This window comes from Rattus norvegicus, chromosome 17 (assembly GCF_036323735.1).
Source record: "Rattus norvegicus strain BN/NHsdMcwi chromosome 17, GRCr8, whole genome shotgun sequence".
NCBI classification, from domain to species: domain Eukaryota; kingdom Metazoa; phylum Chordata; class Mammalia; order Rodentia; family Muridae; genus Rattus; species Rattus norvegicus.
In genome coordinates, this window is record NC_086035.1 from 19,331,442 (window position 1) to 19,345,195 (window position 13,754).

Consider the following 13,754-nt stretch of genomic DNA (forward strand, 5'->3'; position numbering starts at 1 on the left):
TACTTCTTCTCCCCCTTTTAGACAGAGCATTTCTTTGTAGCTCAAGCTGGTCTGGAACTTACTATAAAGCCCAGGCTGGTCTACAGAGTCCTAATTTTCCTGCCCCAACTCCTCCTGGGCTGAGATTACAGACACTCATGACCATATCCTACTTTGGGAGTCTGTTTACAAGTCACATCTTAGGGAAAAGAATCTGAGGAGGAAATGTATTCAGGTTCCAAGCCCAGAAATGCAGCTCCTCAAATCAGAGTCTTGGATATTGCTTCCCTCTGCAGCTTCTCCCCATGGGCAACACTCCCGTCTCCTGCTGCTAGCATGCTACACACTGCTCACCTTGGCAGCCTGCCCCATGCCAGGTAGACATTGTTCACACAGGGGTGGTGACTCAGAATTCCGTGACTCCGTGAGACCAAGACGGGGATCGCTCCATAAGAGTTCCTGGCATCACTACGTGGCTGGGCTTGGACACGTGGTTGCGGTTTGTCTGGCAAATATCTCCTCTCCTGCTCATAATGAACAGGCCCCTGCCAGAGAGAAGGGGAGGAGATGGTGGGGAGAGACTATTCAGAGACGAACAAGGAAGAGAAGGCTCATGGGTAAAGCAAGCACCTAACTTTTATTAAGGAAACTTTCAAAGCCTTGGCTCTACTTCCCTCACTCATGCATGTGCTTGTTTATGCACCGTTTTTATAGACAGCGTTTCATATCGTAGCACAAGGAAGCCTCAAGTTGGTGGTCATTCTCCTGCCCCAGCCTTCAGAGTGCTAGGCTCACATGAGCCAACATGTCAGGGCTCATCTTACGTACTGTGTTTGGTTTATTAAAAAAAAAAAAAAAACAGAGTAGTTTTTGTAACTGTCTCAAAGATGTCTCAGTGTTTCCTTATAAATGACTGTACTTGGAACTCCCTGGAGACTTTATAGTGAGAAGAATTGTTTTCCAATACGGCTGCTGAGTTGGGGTACATGGGTACATTGTGGGAGGCACCGTTAGAATAGGGGGCACTACCGTAGATGAAGTGTAGCCCTGTAGCCAGGTGAAATCTTAAGAGTATTGGTTCTGTCGTTGAAGCTGAAGAAAAAACCCAAAGACTCACTGGGCATCTCCATTCCAAACGTGCTCCTTCACAAAGCCCAGCTCTTGGGGCCTCCCTGGACGAAGATAAAGTCGTGATGGGGAATTAGGTAGCAACCTTTCTGTAAAAACGATTTACAGAAATGCATCATCTACCCAAAGATAGCCTGAGCAACAGGAGATGGTGTAAGAAAAGAAAAAGTGATCACCCACCCTCTAGGAAAAGAAGAAAGGCTGGAGGAGGACGGAAGGGGCGGAGAAATGTTTGGCTGGGCTGCCTACTCTATAGTTTATTAAGAAAGCACATCTGGGCAGGAGAGATGGCTGGTGGTCAAGACAGCTGCTTACGGCTCCTGTAGGGGACCCAAGTCAGGGTCCCAGCACCTGCACTGTGAGTCACAACTGCCTGCAACTCCAGTATCAGGAGACACAGCGCCCTCTTGTGATCTCTATAGGCACTGGCACATATACATGGTGTGCATAAACTCTCCTAGGCACGCACACAAACAAATAAATCAAATAAGCAAATGTTTAAGAAAAGGACACCCTTAAACTTCGTCACTCTCTTGATTCTTACTGGCTCTTTAGACTTGGGCCATAATCTGCTTTTGCAATTCCAACTAAGAGGGTCTCCTCTTAATCTTGTTGGTAATAGTGTTTTTGTTGGTGGGTGGGTTGATTGGTTGGTGAGGTTTCTCCCCCAGAGCTGATGTTTTGATTTTTTTTCCCCCTCTCTTCTCTCTCTCCTGTCCCTATCCCCCGACTCCTGCTCTCTTCTCCTTCTCAGAATCCGGAGCTGCTACTGCCAGCCTAGAGAACCCACGGGGAGATGATTCCTCATGAAGGGCCTGGATCCCCTACAGAAATCCAATGTGACTCTCTGTTTATCAGACTAAAACCAGAGCCAGCCAGACAGTGAAACAGCCACCGTGGAGGGGGGACGGCGAAAAATGAAATCTAACCAAGAGCGGAGCAATGAATGCCTGCCTCCCAAGAAACGTGAGATCCCCGCCACCAGTCGGCCCTCCGAGGAGAAGGCCACTGCTCTGCCCAGCGACAACCACTGCGTGGAGGGTGTGGCATGGCTCCCCAGCACCCCTGGCAGCCGCGGCCACGGGGGTGGGCGGCACGGGCCAGCAGGGACTTCCGGGGAACATGGTTTACAAGGAATGGGTTTACATAAAGCACTGTCCGCAGGGCTGGATTACTCCCCACCCAGTGCCCCCAGGTCGGTCCCCACAGCCAACACGCTGCCCACCGTGTACCCTCCTCCTCAGTCAGGGACGCCGGTGTCTCCTGTGCAGTACGCCCACCTATCACATACCTTCCAGTTCATTGGGTCCTCCCAGTATAGTGGGCCTTACGCGGGCTTTATCCCTTCCCAGCTGATCTCCCCACCAGGCAACCCAGTCACCAGTGCGGTGGCCTCGGCTGCAGGGGCCACCACTCCATCACAGCGCTCCCAGCTGGAGGCATATTCCACCCTGCTGGCCAACATGGGCAGTCTGAGCCAGGCACCAGGACACAAGGTTGAGCCCCCTCCGCAGCAGCACCTCGGCAGGGCTGCGGGATTAGTCAACCCGGGGTCCCCTCCACCTACCCAGCAGAACCAGTACATTCACATTTCCAGCTCTCCACAGAGCTCCGGGCGGGCAACATCTCCACCCATCCCGGTCCACCTCCATCCCCATCAGACGATGATCCCGCACACGCTCACCCTGGGGCCTTCATCCCAGGTGGTCGTGCAATACAGTGACGCCGGAGGCCACTTTGTTCCTCGAGAGTCCACCAAAAAAGCAGAAAGCAGCAGGTTGCAGCAGGCTATGCAGGCCAAGGAGGTCCTCAATGGGGAGATGGAGAAAAGCCGGAGGTATGGGGCGTCATCTTCTGTGGAGCTGAGCCTGGGGAAGACGAGCAGCAAGTCAGTGCCTCACCCCTATGAGTCCAGGCATGTGGTGGTCCACCCGAGCCCAGCAGACTACAGCAGTCGTGATACCTCCGGGGTCCGTGGATCTGTGATGGTCCTGCCCAACAGCAGCACACCCTCAGCCGACCTGGAGACACAGCAGGCCACACATCGAGAGGCCTCCCCATCCACCCTCAATGACAAGAGCGGTTTGCACCTAGGGAAGCCCGGCCACAGGTCCTACGCGCTGTCCCCACACACGGTCATTCAGACCACACACAGCGCATCAGAGCCTCTCCCGGTGGGCCTACCAGCCACGGCCTTCTATGCTGGCGCTCAACCTCCTGTCATCGGCTATCTGAGTAGCCAGCAGCAAGCAATCACCTATGCTGGTGGTCTGCCCCAGCACCTGGTGATCCCAGGTACCCAGCCCCTGCTCATCCCAGTGGGCAGCCCTGACATGGACACACCTGGGGCAGCCTCGGCCATAGTGACGTCATCGCCCCAGTTTGCTGCAGTACCTCACACGTTTGTCACCACCGCCCTGCCCAAGAGCGAGAACTTCAACCCAGAGGCTCTGGTCACCCAGGCAGCCTACCCAGCCATGGTGCAGGCCCAGATCCACCTGCCGGTGGTACAGTCCGTGGCATCCCCTGCCGCGGCATCACCCACGCTGCCGCCATATTTCATGAAAGGCTCCATCATCCAGCTGGCCAACGGGGAGCTGAAGAAGGTAGAGGATCTGAAGACAGAGGATTTCATCCAGAGTGCAGAGATTAGCAATGACCTCAAGATCGACTCCAGTACTGTGGAGAGGATCGAGGACAGCCACAGCCCCGGTGTGGCCGTGATACAATTTGCTGTTGGTGAACACCGAGCCCAGGTAACCCTCACCAGGGTCATACAGGTAGGGGGCCCCTACCCCCATTCTATCATCTCCTGAGAAGGTGATTGCTTTCGGCAGGTAGGGTTCCCATTGTCACCTGGGGATCTGGAATTGATGTGGAAGGTGAGAGAGAGAGAGAGAGAGAGAGAGAGAGAGAGAGAGAGAGAGAGAATGAGAATATGAATGAGAATGAGAGAGAGAACGCCTTCAGAAGAGCTCCCCTAAGAGCCACCACAGATAATATGGCAGGTCCTGAAGATGTGTCAGGGGTGGGGCTCTTGTTCTTATAAATTTGGGGTCATATGAGGAGGGGGTAGGGGTAGTTTAATACCACATGACCTAGACTAAGTGCCAAAAAAATCACAAAGTAGGAAAACACAGACACCCAGTATGTCCTCAGCTTCATAGTATCCACTGATGTCGGTGAACCTCTCGTCCTCCTGCCTCTGTCTCCAGAGTTGTGGGATAACAGGCATGTACCACCGTGCCCAGTTTATTCCATAGTGAGAATCAAGCCCAGGACCTTATGCCTGCTAGGGAAGGACTCTACTAATTGAGCCACATCTCAGCCTCCTGGCCGGAATCTTAAGTCATCGTCCAGCATTTATTCCAGGGCCCATTTATGTGGAACACCAGTTTTCCTGACCACATTGCAGAGAATCAGCCACCCCCCCCCCACCGTGGGCACATCTCCCAAAAGACCAGATGTGGATCTTGGTGGAGGTCACAGGCCCTGCTTCCCTGAAGCCTTTTAACCTAGAATGTTCTTTATGGATAAATGCCACAGTTGCTTAGAATTTGGTAAGACCAAGAAAACCTTCTGGAAAGTTCTGATTCCGAGGAAAAGGTGGTGACATTTTTATTTAGAGCATGTAAGGCTATTGCTTACTTGTCACATAAAATGATGTCAGTGCAGTGGACTCTCGTGCCCTAGGTGAACCATGGAAAACAGACCAGGATGTGTTCTTCCTCAGTTTTAGTTCTTAGAACTGAGATTCTGACCAGAGGCAATCAGGAAAAGTGTTGATTTTTTTATTTGTTTCAGTGCTGGGAATTAAAACCCAGCAATTTCTCTGTGTTTGCCCCTGCTCAGAACTCCTCAAAATGAATATGCTAACCATGAAGGATCTGGCTTCCCTGAGAGGTCAGACCCTGCTCCCCACCTCCACCCCCCCCCAAACACACATCATTGCCTGACAGCGGGGGTCCCACCATCATGATGAACAGACAGACCATCTGTGTCTCTCCTGTGATGAAAAGTGAAAAGTTAGACCAGAGGCCTGTGGTCTGCTAATGGGACTTCTTGGGTTTGGGGCCACTGAAATAAAAGTACAAGGCTCAGACCTAACCAGTGATTTGTGGCTTTAGTTTGGAAGCCTATCAGAGATGGGCTGACATCATCATAGCTGAAGTGCTCTACAGGCAGTGCTTGGAATCACAGAGCCAGAAGGAGAGAAAGGGGGAGAGTGGGAGCCTGGTAAGGGAAAGAGAACGACCGCACACTTAATTGATCTCACAATGGCTGCCTTCCCTCTCCGGTATCTCCTTAGCCTGAGCAGATGTCCAGGTCTGTGCAACTGGTTAGATGCAGTTCACAGCAGCATCCACAGGGAAATATAAAAATAAGCATATTGTTGGACTTCCAGAGCAAAATCACAAAATCAGTTAGGGAACTGATAGAAGAAAGACGGTTTCTCTCAGACAGAAATAGCTTTGTGACCCTGCATCAATCCTGCAGGAGCAGAGATCTGCAAGGTTGGTTTGTTTCAGACAACCTTCAAGGTCCTTGCCAGAGAACACTGAGGAATGGTAAGGAGAGCTAGAAGCCCAGCTAAGCATTTGTGGGGGGCAAGTGGCTTTCCCAATGCCACCATGCCCCTGCCCCAGCTGATGCTCTCCCTCCTCTAAAGCAGGCTGACCTAAGGATGCTGTGTAAAGACAGTCTTCTGGGCTTGTAGAGTTTTGTTTTGTTTTTCATTGTTGTTTTGGATTTTTCAATTTTGTGTGAGTCTGTCTGTCTGTCTATGTGTCTATATCTGTGTGTATGTATGTTGTCTGTGTGTGTAGCTCTGTGGTGTGTATATATGTGTGTCTATGGTGTATGTGTGTGTAGCTATGTGGTGTGTGTATATGTATGTGTCTATGGTGTATGCATGTGTATGTCTGCCTGTCTATGGAGTATACATATGTATATATGTCTATGGTGTACATGTGCATCTGTCTATGAGATAAATGTGTGTATGTATGTGTCTATGGTGTGTATGTGTGTCTGTCTGTCTATAGAGTTTGTGTGCATGTGTGAGTGTACCTGTGGGTGTGTGTGTGTGTGAGCATGCGTGCATGTGTGTGTATGTGTGCATATGTGTGTGTGCATTGCACGTGTTCATGTGTGTGTATGTGTGTGTGCATGTGTGTATGTGTGCATTGTGTGTATGTGTGTGTGTGCATGTGTGTGTGTATGTATGTGTGCGTGTTTCTTATTCATCTCCAGACAGTACTACTAAAGCTTTCTCCCCTTCACCTTCCTCATCTGTTTGCTTGTTTTTGTTTTAAGCTTTTGATTTCCTCTCTTACAGGACAAAGTTGGTTGGTTTTTATTTGCTTCCATAATCAAAAGTTAAAATTTTATTCAGGGGAGCTCCTAGTGACATCCAGCCAATCAGACATGGATATTGTAGGAAAAGAAGTAGGGGTCTGTGTTGGTGACTGTGAGTGTGTGTACGCATGTGTGTGTGTGTGTGTGTGTGTGTGTGTTTGTGTGTGTTGGGGGGGAGAAAGAGGTAGGGGAGAATTCTATGTATAAGAGTGTAGGTGCAAAAGCCCGTAGACTCCATGAAGAAGCCAAAGAAGGTTGTTGGTGGTCTACCTCTCTATCTCTCTACCTCCCTTCCTTACTACCTTCAGATGGGGACCCTTTCCTTTAGTCTAGCCTGGCTGGCCAGCACGCCCTGGAAATGTCTATTCTCCAATGCTGGAGTTAGAAACGTGCATAGCCACCCTGGATTTTTGCATGGGTGTTGGGGATTCAAACTCAGGTCCTCTTGTTTGCAAGGCAAATACCCTTATCCACGAAGCCATGTCCCCACACCCTCGGCCACTATTTTTTAAGGAGCTGAATCCTAACTTCTCTTGTGGAAAGATGCCTCCAATGTTGCCTGTCTGGCATTCATGATGACGTAGTAATAGCACAGTAAGAAAATGTTTTTCTGCGTTTGTCACCCACCTTCTCTGCAGCTTTGCTACACAGTGTACTACTGTTACACCCTTGTAGAACAGTGCTATGGGGGAGGCTATAAGCATCTGTCCCTATCGCTGTGTTTACTTAGGAGAGCAAGCCTCTTTCCTCTCTAGGTGGACAAGTCGCACATTCCACAAAGTCAGGGACAGTGCTCCTCCTCCTCCTCCTCCTCCTGCTTCTGCTCCTGCTCCTCCTCCTCCTCCTGCTCCTGTTCCTCTTCCTGCTCCTCCTCCTCCTCCTCCTGCTCCTGCTCCTCCTCCTGCTCCTGCTCCTCCTCCTCCTGCTCCTGCTCCTCCTCCTCCTGCTCCTGCTCCTCCTCCTGCTCCTCCTCCTCCTGCTCCTCCTCCTGCTCCTGCTCCTCCTCCTGCTCTTGCTCCTCCTCCTGCTCTTGCTCCTGCTCCTGCTCCTCCTCCTGCTCCTCCTCCTGCTCCTGCCCCTGCTCCTGCTCCTGCTCCTGTTCCTCCTGCCTCTGCTCCTGCTCCTGCTGTGCCTTGGTTCAGCCTGGGAGCCCCACAGGGCATCAGATTTCTTTCTTTGGGTTTGTTCCCAAATATAATCCACTTCCTGTTCCCCAAGTGTTAAGCCATAAACCTCAGGTATGTAGCAGCTATGGGACCCAGAGTAAAGAAGGGAAAGGGAAAGAAAAAGGAATTAGTGCATTAGTATCGTGGCATGGCTAAGTAGGAAGCACATCGTGAGCTGGGAAAATGCATTCGTAGATATTTCAAACCCAAACTCTCCCAGTCTGATTCTGCCCTCCATACCCGGGCAACCCTGGCACCTGGCGCAGTGTCCACTATTCTGAAAGGAGCTTTGACCCTGAGAAGGGAGAGGTTTGCTTCTGAAGAGAAAACCCACCTTTGCATCCTCCAAAAATAATCTTCAGAAAGAAATCTCCACACTAGTCAGAAAGATGGCATTCTCAGTGAACCCAGCAAGCCACCCTGAGCCTGCCTGACTCCTTACTTACTGTCTGCCCCTGTGCTGAGGAAGGCCACTGTTCCCATGTCTACTAGGCAGTGTAAATGGTTGCGCTAGCTTACATGTGTCTGGGTACCCAGTCAGACATGAGTGAGGACCGGAAGTCCACCCCCTTCAGAGCAGCATGAGTACCCGTGTACAAACCAAGGGTCTGTGAGAATTCAGCAGCCGTCTCACTGCCCGGAGAGCTCCTGTCCAAGAGCACACCACTGGCTGCCTTTGGCTTCTGTCCTTCAGTGTCTCAGTGGGAGCAGCCTGCCCATCTCCGTCCTGTGCTCCTCATCAGCCTTTCCGAAGAGCACTGGGGATGCTCTCAGCAGTGCCTTTGCCAAGTGTGCCATTTGTAAAGCGCTCTGGCCCACGGCTTCCCTCTGGCTGCTGCTCGCCCCTGCGCTGAGCTCTGTGTTATTAGGGCTGTCTGTCACTTCCCAGGTCCTCCTGAGGTGACTTGCTTCCCTTGCTGCCTTGGCGGCCCCTTAATATTCACCGTTGTGTCCTTCTCCCGGTGTGGGGAGGTGCACATGGTCCTGTGGTGGGCTGGGATGCTGTGCTCGCTGTGTGACTGTGTGCGGATTGATGGCTTTTCCTTTCACTCCACTATTTCTCGGTTTGACTGCTGTGGACTGTGAGTCACTGGTGGCAATGTTTTCATGGATTAGCTGCATCCTAAAAATAGTCTAGGTACTCATGCAAGCAGTAAATATGCCGGAACAGTCGCTCCCTTAGCTACCAAGAGAAGCGTGCTCAACAGTATCTATGTTCAGTCTGGTAGAAACAAAACCAAACTCATCACAACACAAATGGTCAGCGGCCTGAGCGAAGGTCACATGCTAGGTCTATGGACCAGTTACCTCCTCTCAGTTCTGATGTCAACCGTTCTTGTTTGTGTGTGTCCTTTGACCCATGAGGTGGCCCAGGACTGTAGTCCTAGCTACCTAGGCAAGAGGATCACTTGAACCTGGAAGTTTGAGAGGAACCTGGGCATCATAGCCATCAAAACAGAAGAAGTCTGGTGCTCTGCAAACTTTTGGGGACGTAAGTGTCCCCTACTTGATGGTCTTATTCCATCGACGTGTTGCTTTAGATCGTGGCCTTTGTGGCTCGGCTTTACTTCACTTTGTCTTAAGGAGTCACCCAACCTGACCTTGAACGCTTGGCAGTTCCCCTCCTTCAGTCGGACTCCTGAAGGCTAATATCATAACCAGAACCCTAAGGCTTATTAGCCAACCAGCCTGACCTACTCTAGATCCAGGTCAGTGAAAGACCCTGTCTCAAAAGTAGACAGACAGACAGACAGACAGACAGACAGACAGACAGACAGACAGATGATGAACAGCACCTGAGGAATACCCAAGGTTGTTCTCTGATTTATGTGTGCACATAGAAGTTCTCCAACCCCCTCTCTCTGTCTCTCTCTCTCTCTCTCTCTCTCTCTCTCTCTCTCTCTCTCTCTCTCTCTCTCCTGTTAAATCTTATGCTGGGGACCAGTGATGACTCAGTAGATAAAGACACGTGCCACCAAGCCTGACAAGGTGCGTTCTATCAAAGAACTCACATGGGTAAAGGGAGAAAAACAACTCCCACAAGTTGTCCTCTGACTTCACAAAGCATGCGCGCGTGCGCGCGCGCGCACACACACACACACACACGCATGATATAAAAATGAATTTTAGAAATTATTGGTGGCACAGGTCTTAAACCTCAGCATTCGAGGCAGGTAGATCTCTGAGTTCGAGTTCAGCCTGACCTACAAAGTGAGTTCTGCGACAGCCAGGACTATACAGAGAAACTGTCTTGAAAAACCGATGCATAAATTTTATTACTCAAACTACGTGTATGTGTATGTCTTAAGTGTGAGTTTGTATATGGGTACAGTGTCCACAGAAGCCAGAGGGGGTCCTGGATGTCCCTGGATCTAGAGTTATGGCTGACATAGGTGTTAGGAATCTATCTCAGGCCCTCTAGAAGAGCAATGGTACATACTCTTAACCTTAGAGCCAATTCTCCAGCCCCCAATTAAAATATAAAACCAGTCAGGCAGGGATGGCACACGCCTTTAATGCCAGCACTCGGGAGACAGAGGCAGGTGAATCTCTGAATCAGAGCCAGTCTGGTCTACAGAGTGAGTTCTAGGATAGCCAACACTACACAGAGAAACCCGCCAAACAAACAACAATCAAAAACCTTTACACCGTGAATTAAATTCATTATAACTGAGCCAGTATCGATAGGCTGTTATTGACTGCAGCCCACAGTTTGGATTAGAGTTTACTGACGTGTGCCTTTTGAGAGTCTTATAACAAATGAAGTGGCCCTGTAGCCAGCCTTACCATAGCAGCCAGAACAGTTTTACCACTCTGAAAATCCTTTATGCTTCTCATGTTACCCCTCTCCCAACGTCCCACCTCAGAGCAAGAAGATCTAGTAATCTTCACTGTTTCTAGGTTTGCCCCCTTCCAAAGTGTTCTGTAGTTGAGATCAGGGAGGATACCATTGGTCACTTGACAGCATGCATCTGAGGTTTTCCTCCGTGTGTCGATGAGGCTTTGGTCACTCTTTTTGTTTCAAGACGATGAGACTTTTTCTTTTATCGTTGTCTTTGGTGGCTTGTTTTGTTTCTTGAAATAATGGTATTATTGTGAGGCCTAGACTGTGAACCTCTTACTGTAGCTCCCAATAACCGGAAGTGTATGCGTGGGCTACCGCAACTGATTTTGCGTGTGTGTGTGTGTGTGTGTGTGTGTGTGTGTGTGTGTATGTGTATCTTTACTTGGGATTGAATCCAGGATTCCATGCATGTTCAGCAAACACTCTGTCATCAAGCTACCACTCTAACCCATAATGTTAAGTCACATGGGGATAGAAACTATGTCAGCCATCCAGTGCAGAGTGTCCCAGCAGTAGCTGTGTGGTCACTGATTGGACGGTGCCCATCATAGCCAAACATGGGCCTCCTGATGGGGTCTTCCCATTGGAGAGTTCTGGGAGCCATGAACCTGTGACTGACCTGTGACTAAGGGTTTGTGTTTGATGGCATCCCAGTGTAAGGATGTGGGTTTTCTGAGCAGCCCCGAAATGCTTTCACAAAAGGCCAAGTCACGTGACTAGATGCTTTAAATAGAGTGCTCCCAGATCCTTTCACACTTTACTGAAGAGCTGGATAGGTTTTATTAATAATGTTTAAACACCGAAATCAGTAGCTCTCTCCCGGCCCCTTCGTCCTCACTGTGGCGCTCTCTGCTTTGCTTCGAGCTGGGAACATAGTCCCGCAGATCCTTCTCAGAGCACTAAAAACAGCTTCAGAGAAGCTGATGGCTTCCTGCTCAGGGAAGAGCTACAGGAGGAGATGGTGCAAACTCGGGGTGGGAGAGGAACAAGGAACGCTTGGTAAAGCAAAGAGAAAGTCTCAGGAAGGAAGAAGAGACGCGTTTAAACAACAGACATCTTCTCTTCCTTCTGCCCTGCTTTTGGATGAAGTGTCCATATGTGTGCGCGTGTGTGTGTGTGTGTGTGTGTGCGCACACTCACGTGTGGGTGTAGTACTAATCTAAGATTGAAATATGCAATCAAATGGCAGAACTCTCTGTGCGTGCACAGTGTTTAGATACAGTCCTTGTTGACTGACTCGCCACCGGCTTTGATGGTGTTTCTCACATTGCAGAATAAGTACAGTGTCAGAAGCTAGTCCTTAGCTGTGGTATAAACGCACCGTTAGGAACCGGGAACTGAGGCCTCGCTGCCTCCATGTCTGGCTCTCTCCATCCAGGACAACTGGAAGAGTTGACTTAAGTGGAGTGAGTGTGTAGGAGGGAAGTCGCTGTGTGTGTCCTGAGTGGAGCAGTAGGGAAAGGGGAGGGGGAGGGGCAGGTGGCAGGCGATAGACCCCTAGAAATGACAGATGCTCCTTCCAAGAGACTTGCTGTCTTTAGAGGCTTAATCAAGACCATCCTGGGAAATGTTGATATCCCTGATGGAGAAAGAAGGGAGGGAGGAAAAGAAAAATTAAAACAGGATCCTGTGAAATTATGACCCCTTAGTAGCGGCAGAGGAACCTTAAAGGAGATAGCTATGGGCCAGCCAGAAAGCTGTCTATGGGGCACACATAGGCCCCGGAAGAAGGGTCACTGTGATAGAGGTGATTTAAAATTAAATATATATTTTAATATAAAATTTAATTTATATTTAATTTAATTTATATTTACATTGAATATTTAATATAAAAACATATATAATAATTAAAGTGGTTTCTCCATTGTCTTAGATAGTGCCCTCTGCTGGTCACCTCTACCATTGTAGTGTTTTCCCTTTAGAAGTCAAATGATCTCTTAGAATTTTACTGAGCATCTCTTGTATCCGAAAGCATCCTAAACTCTGGGAATAGCAGTGTAAGTTTACAGACAATGTGAGAAACAGTAGGGGTAAAGTACAAAAATAGAACATCAAAAGATAAGCTTCTGAGGAAGATACAATGTTTATAAGAAGGAAGTTAGGGATGGATGGAGGCACTGGCTGAAACAGGATGTCAGGACGGCTCTGTCTGAAGTGCACAGACTGTGCAGGAGGCAGGTGTCTTTAGAGTTAAACACACACACACACACACACACACACACACACACAAATGTTCCCTTGGCAGCTGAGTCCTGTGAAGCTTGTTCTGCTGACATTTTTCTCCAAGTGACATGCTGGCCTTGGCCAAAACTCAGGTGTTCAGCATCGTGAGAAACTATCTAGACATTCTAGAAGAGAATCCAGTCAAGTTTATCTGGGATTTGGATGTGGGTATTAGAAAGAAGGAGGGGGAAGACATTGCAATTTTCAGGGTCCGGAGCTGAACGACCCTGATGGGGAATGGGGGAGGGAACAAGGGAGCCACTGTCAGGAGGTCTGTCTGTCTCTCTCTGAGACATCTAAATGGGTGCATACTTACATAATAGGTAGCCAACATCTAACCTATAAACCCTGAGAAGACACCGGTCTCCAGAAGATGAGGACCTCTGTCTTACGCAAGTCCCTTTTCATGGTCTCTGTTGCTTAGTTGACACTGCTGTCTGTCACAGGAGTGTTGTCACCTCTTAACCATATTGTAATGTCATGTAGGTAAAATTCAGGAAGTATAGAAGAAAGGGAATGTTTGTGGGGTCTGGGATTTAGTCCTAATTCCACTGGCTAATAACTAATATTGGGAAGATGGTTTTACATATACTTTAGAAAGCTGAAATGGTACTATTTGTTACACATGCCATAAGCACTCAAAACTACCTTTGTGAGTCGGAGCAACTGACAAACAGTAGGCACTCAGGAAGAAAACATAATAGAATACCTTTTACCTGTTCCTTGATTACCTCAGACATGTAAACCATGTGTGTTAATCATTTGCACACCCAACACCCTGTCTCCTTTTTCCCAGTAACTCGCTAAGTCCAATTAGTACCTTGTGCAGGTGATCATAGCTGTGAATGTGTGGGTACAATGGCCAGGCTATGTCCCAAAGACAGCCCTTTGCAGCACTCCACCCACCTCCCAGTTCTTAAAATCTCTCTGCCCTCCCTCTTCTGCGATGGTCCCAGAGCCTTGGCAGGGGTTGACATGGATGTCCTGTTTAAGGCCAAGCACTCCATAGATACCTCTTCTCAGCATGTTAATGAGTTTAACGAGCCTCACATTAATTG

General features: G+C 49.2%; 1 protein-coding gene across 19 annotated transcripts in view; it reads left to right on the forward strand.

The window, feature by feature from the left end:
* Atxn1 (ataxin 1) overlaps positions 1-13,754 on the forward strand; it is a 411,355-nt gene that overhangs the window by 388,045 nt on the left and 9,556 nt on the right. For all 19 annotated transcript variants that reach the window (XM_039095353.2, XM_039095354.2, XM_039095351.2 and 16 more), the window contains one exon: positions 1,862-3,863. In XM_039095353.2, coding sequence (XP_038951281.1) covers positions 2,025-3,863 — 1,839 coding nt within the window. In that variant the 5' untranslated portion in view covers positions 1,862-2,024. The remainder of the gene's footprint in view (positions 1-1,861; positions 3,864-13,754) is intronic.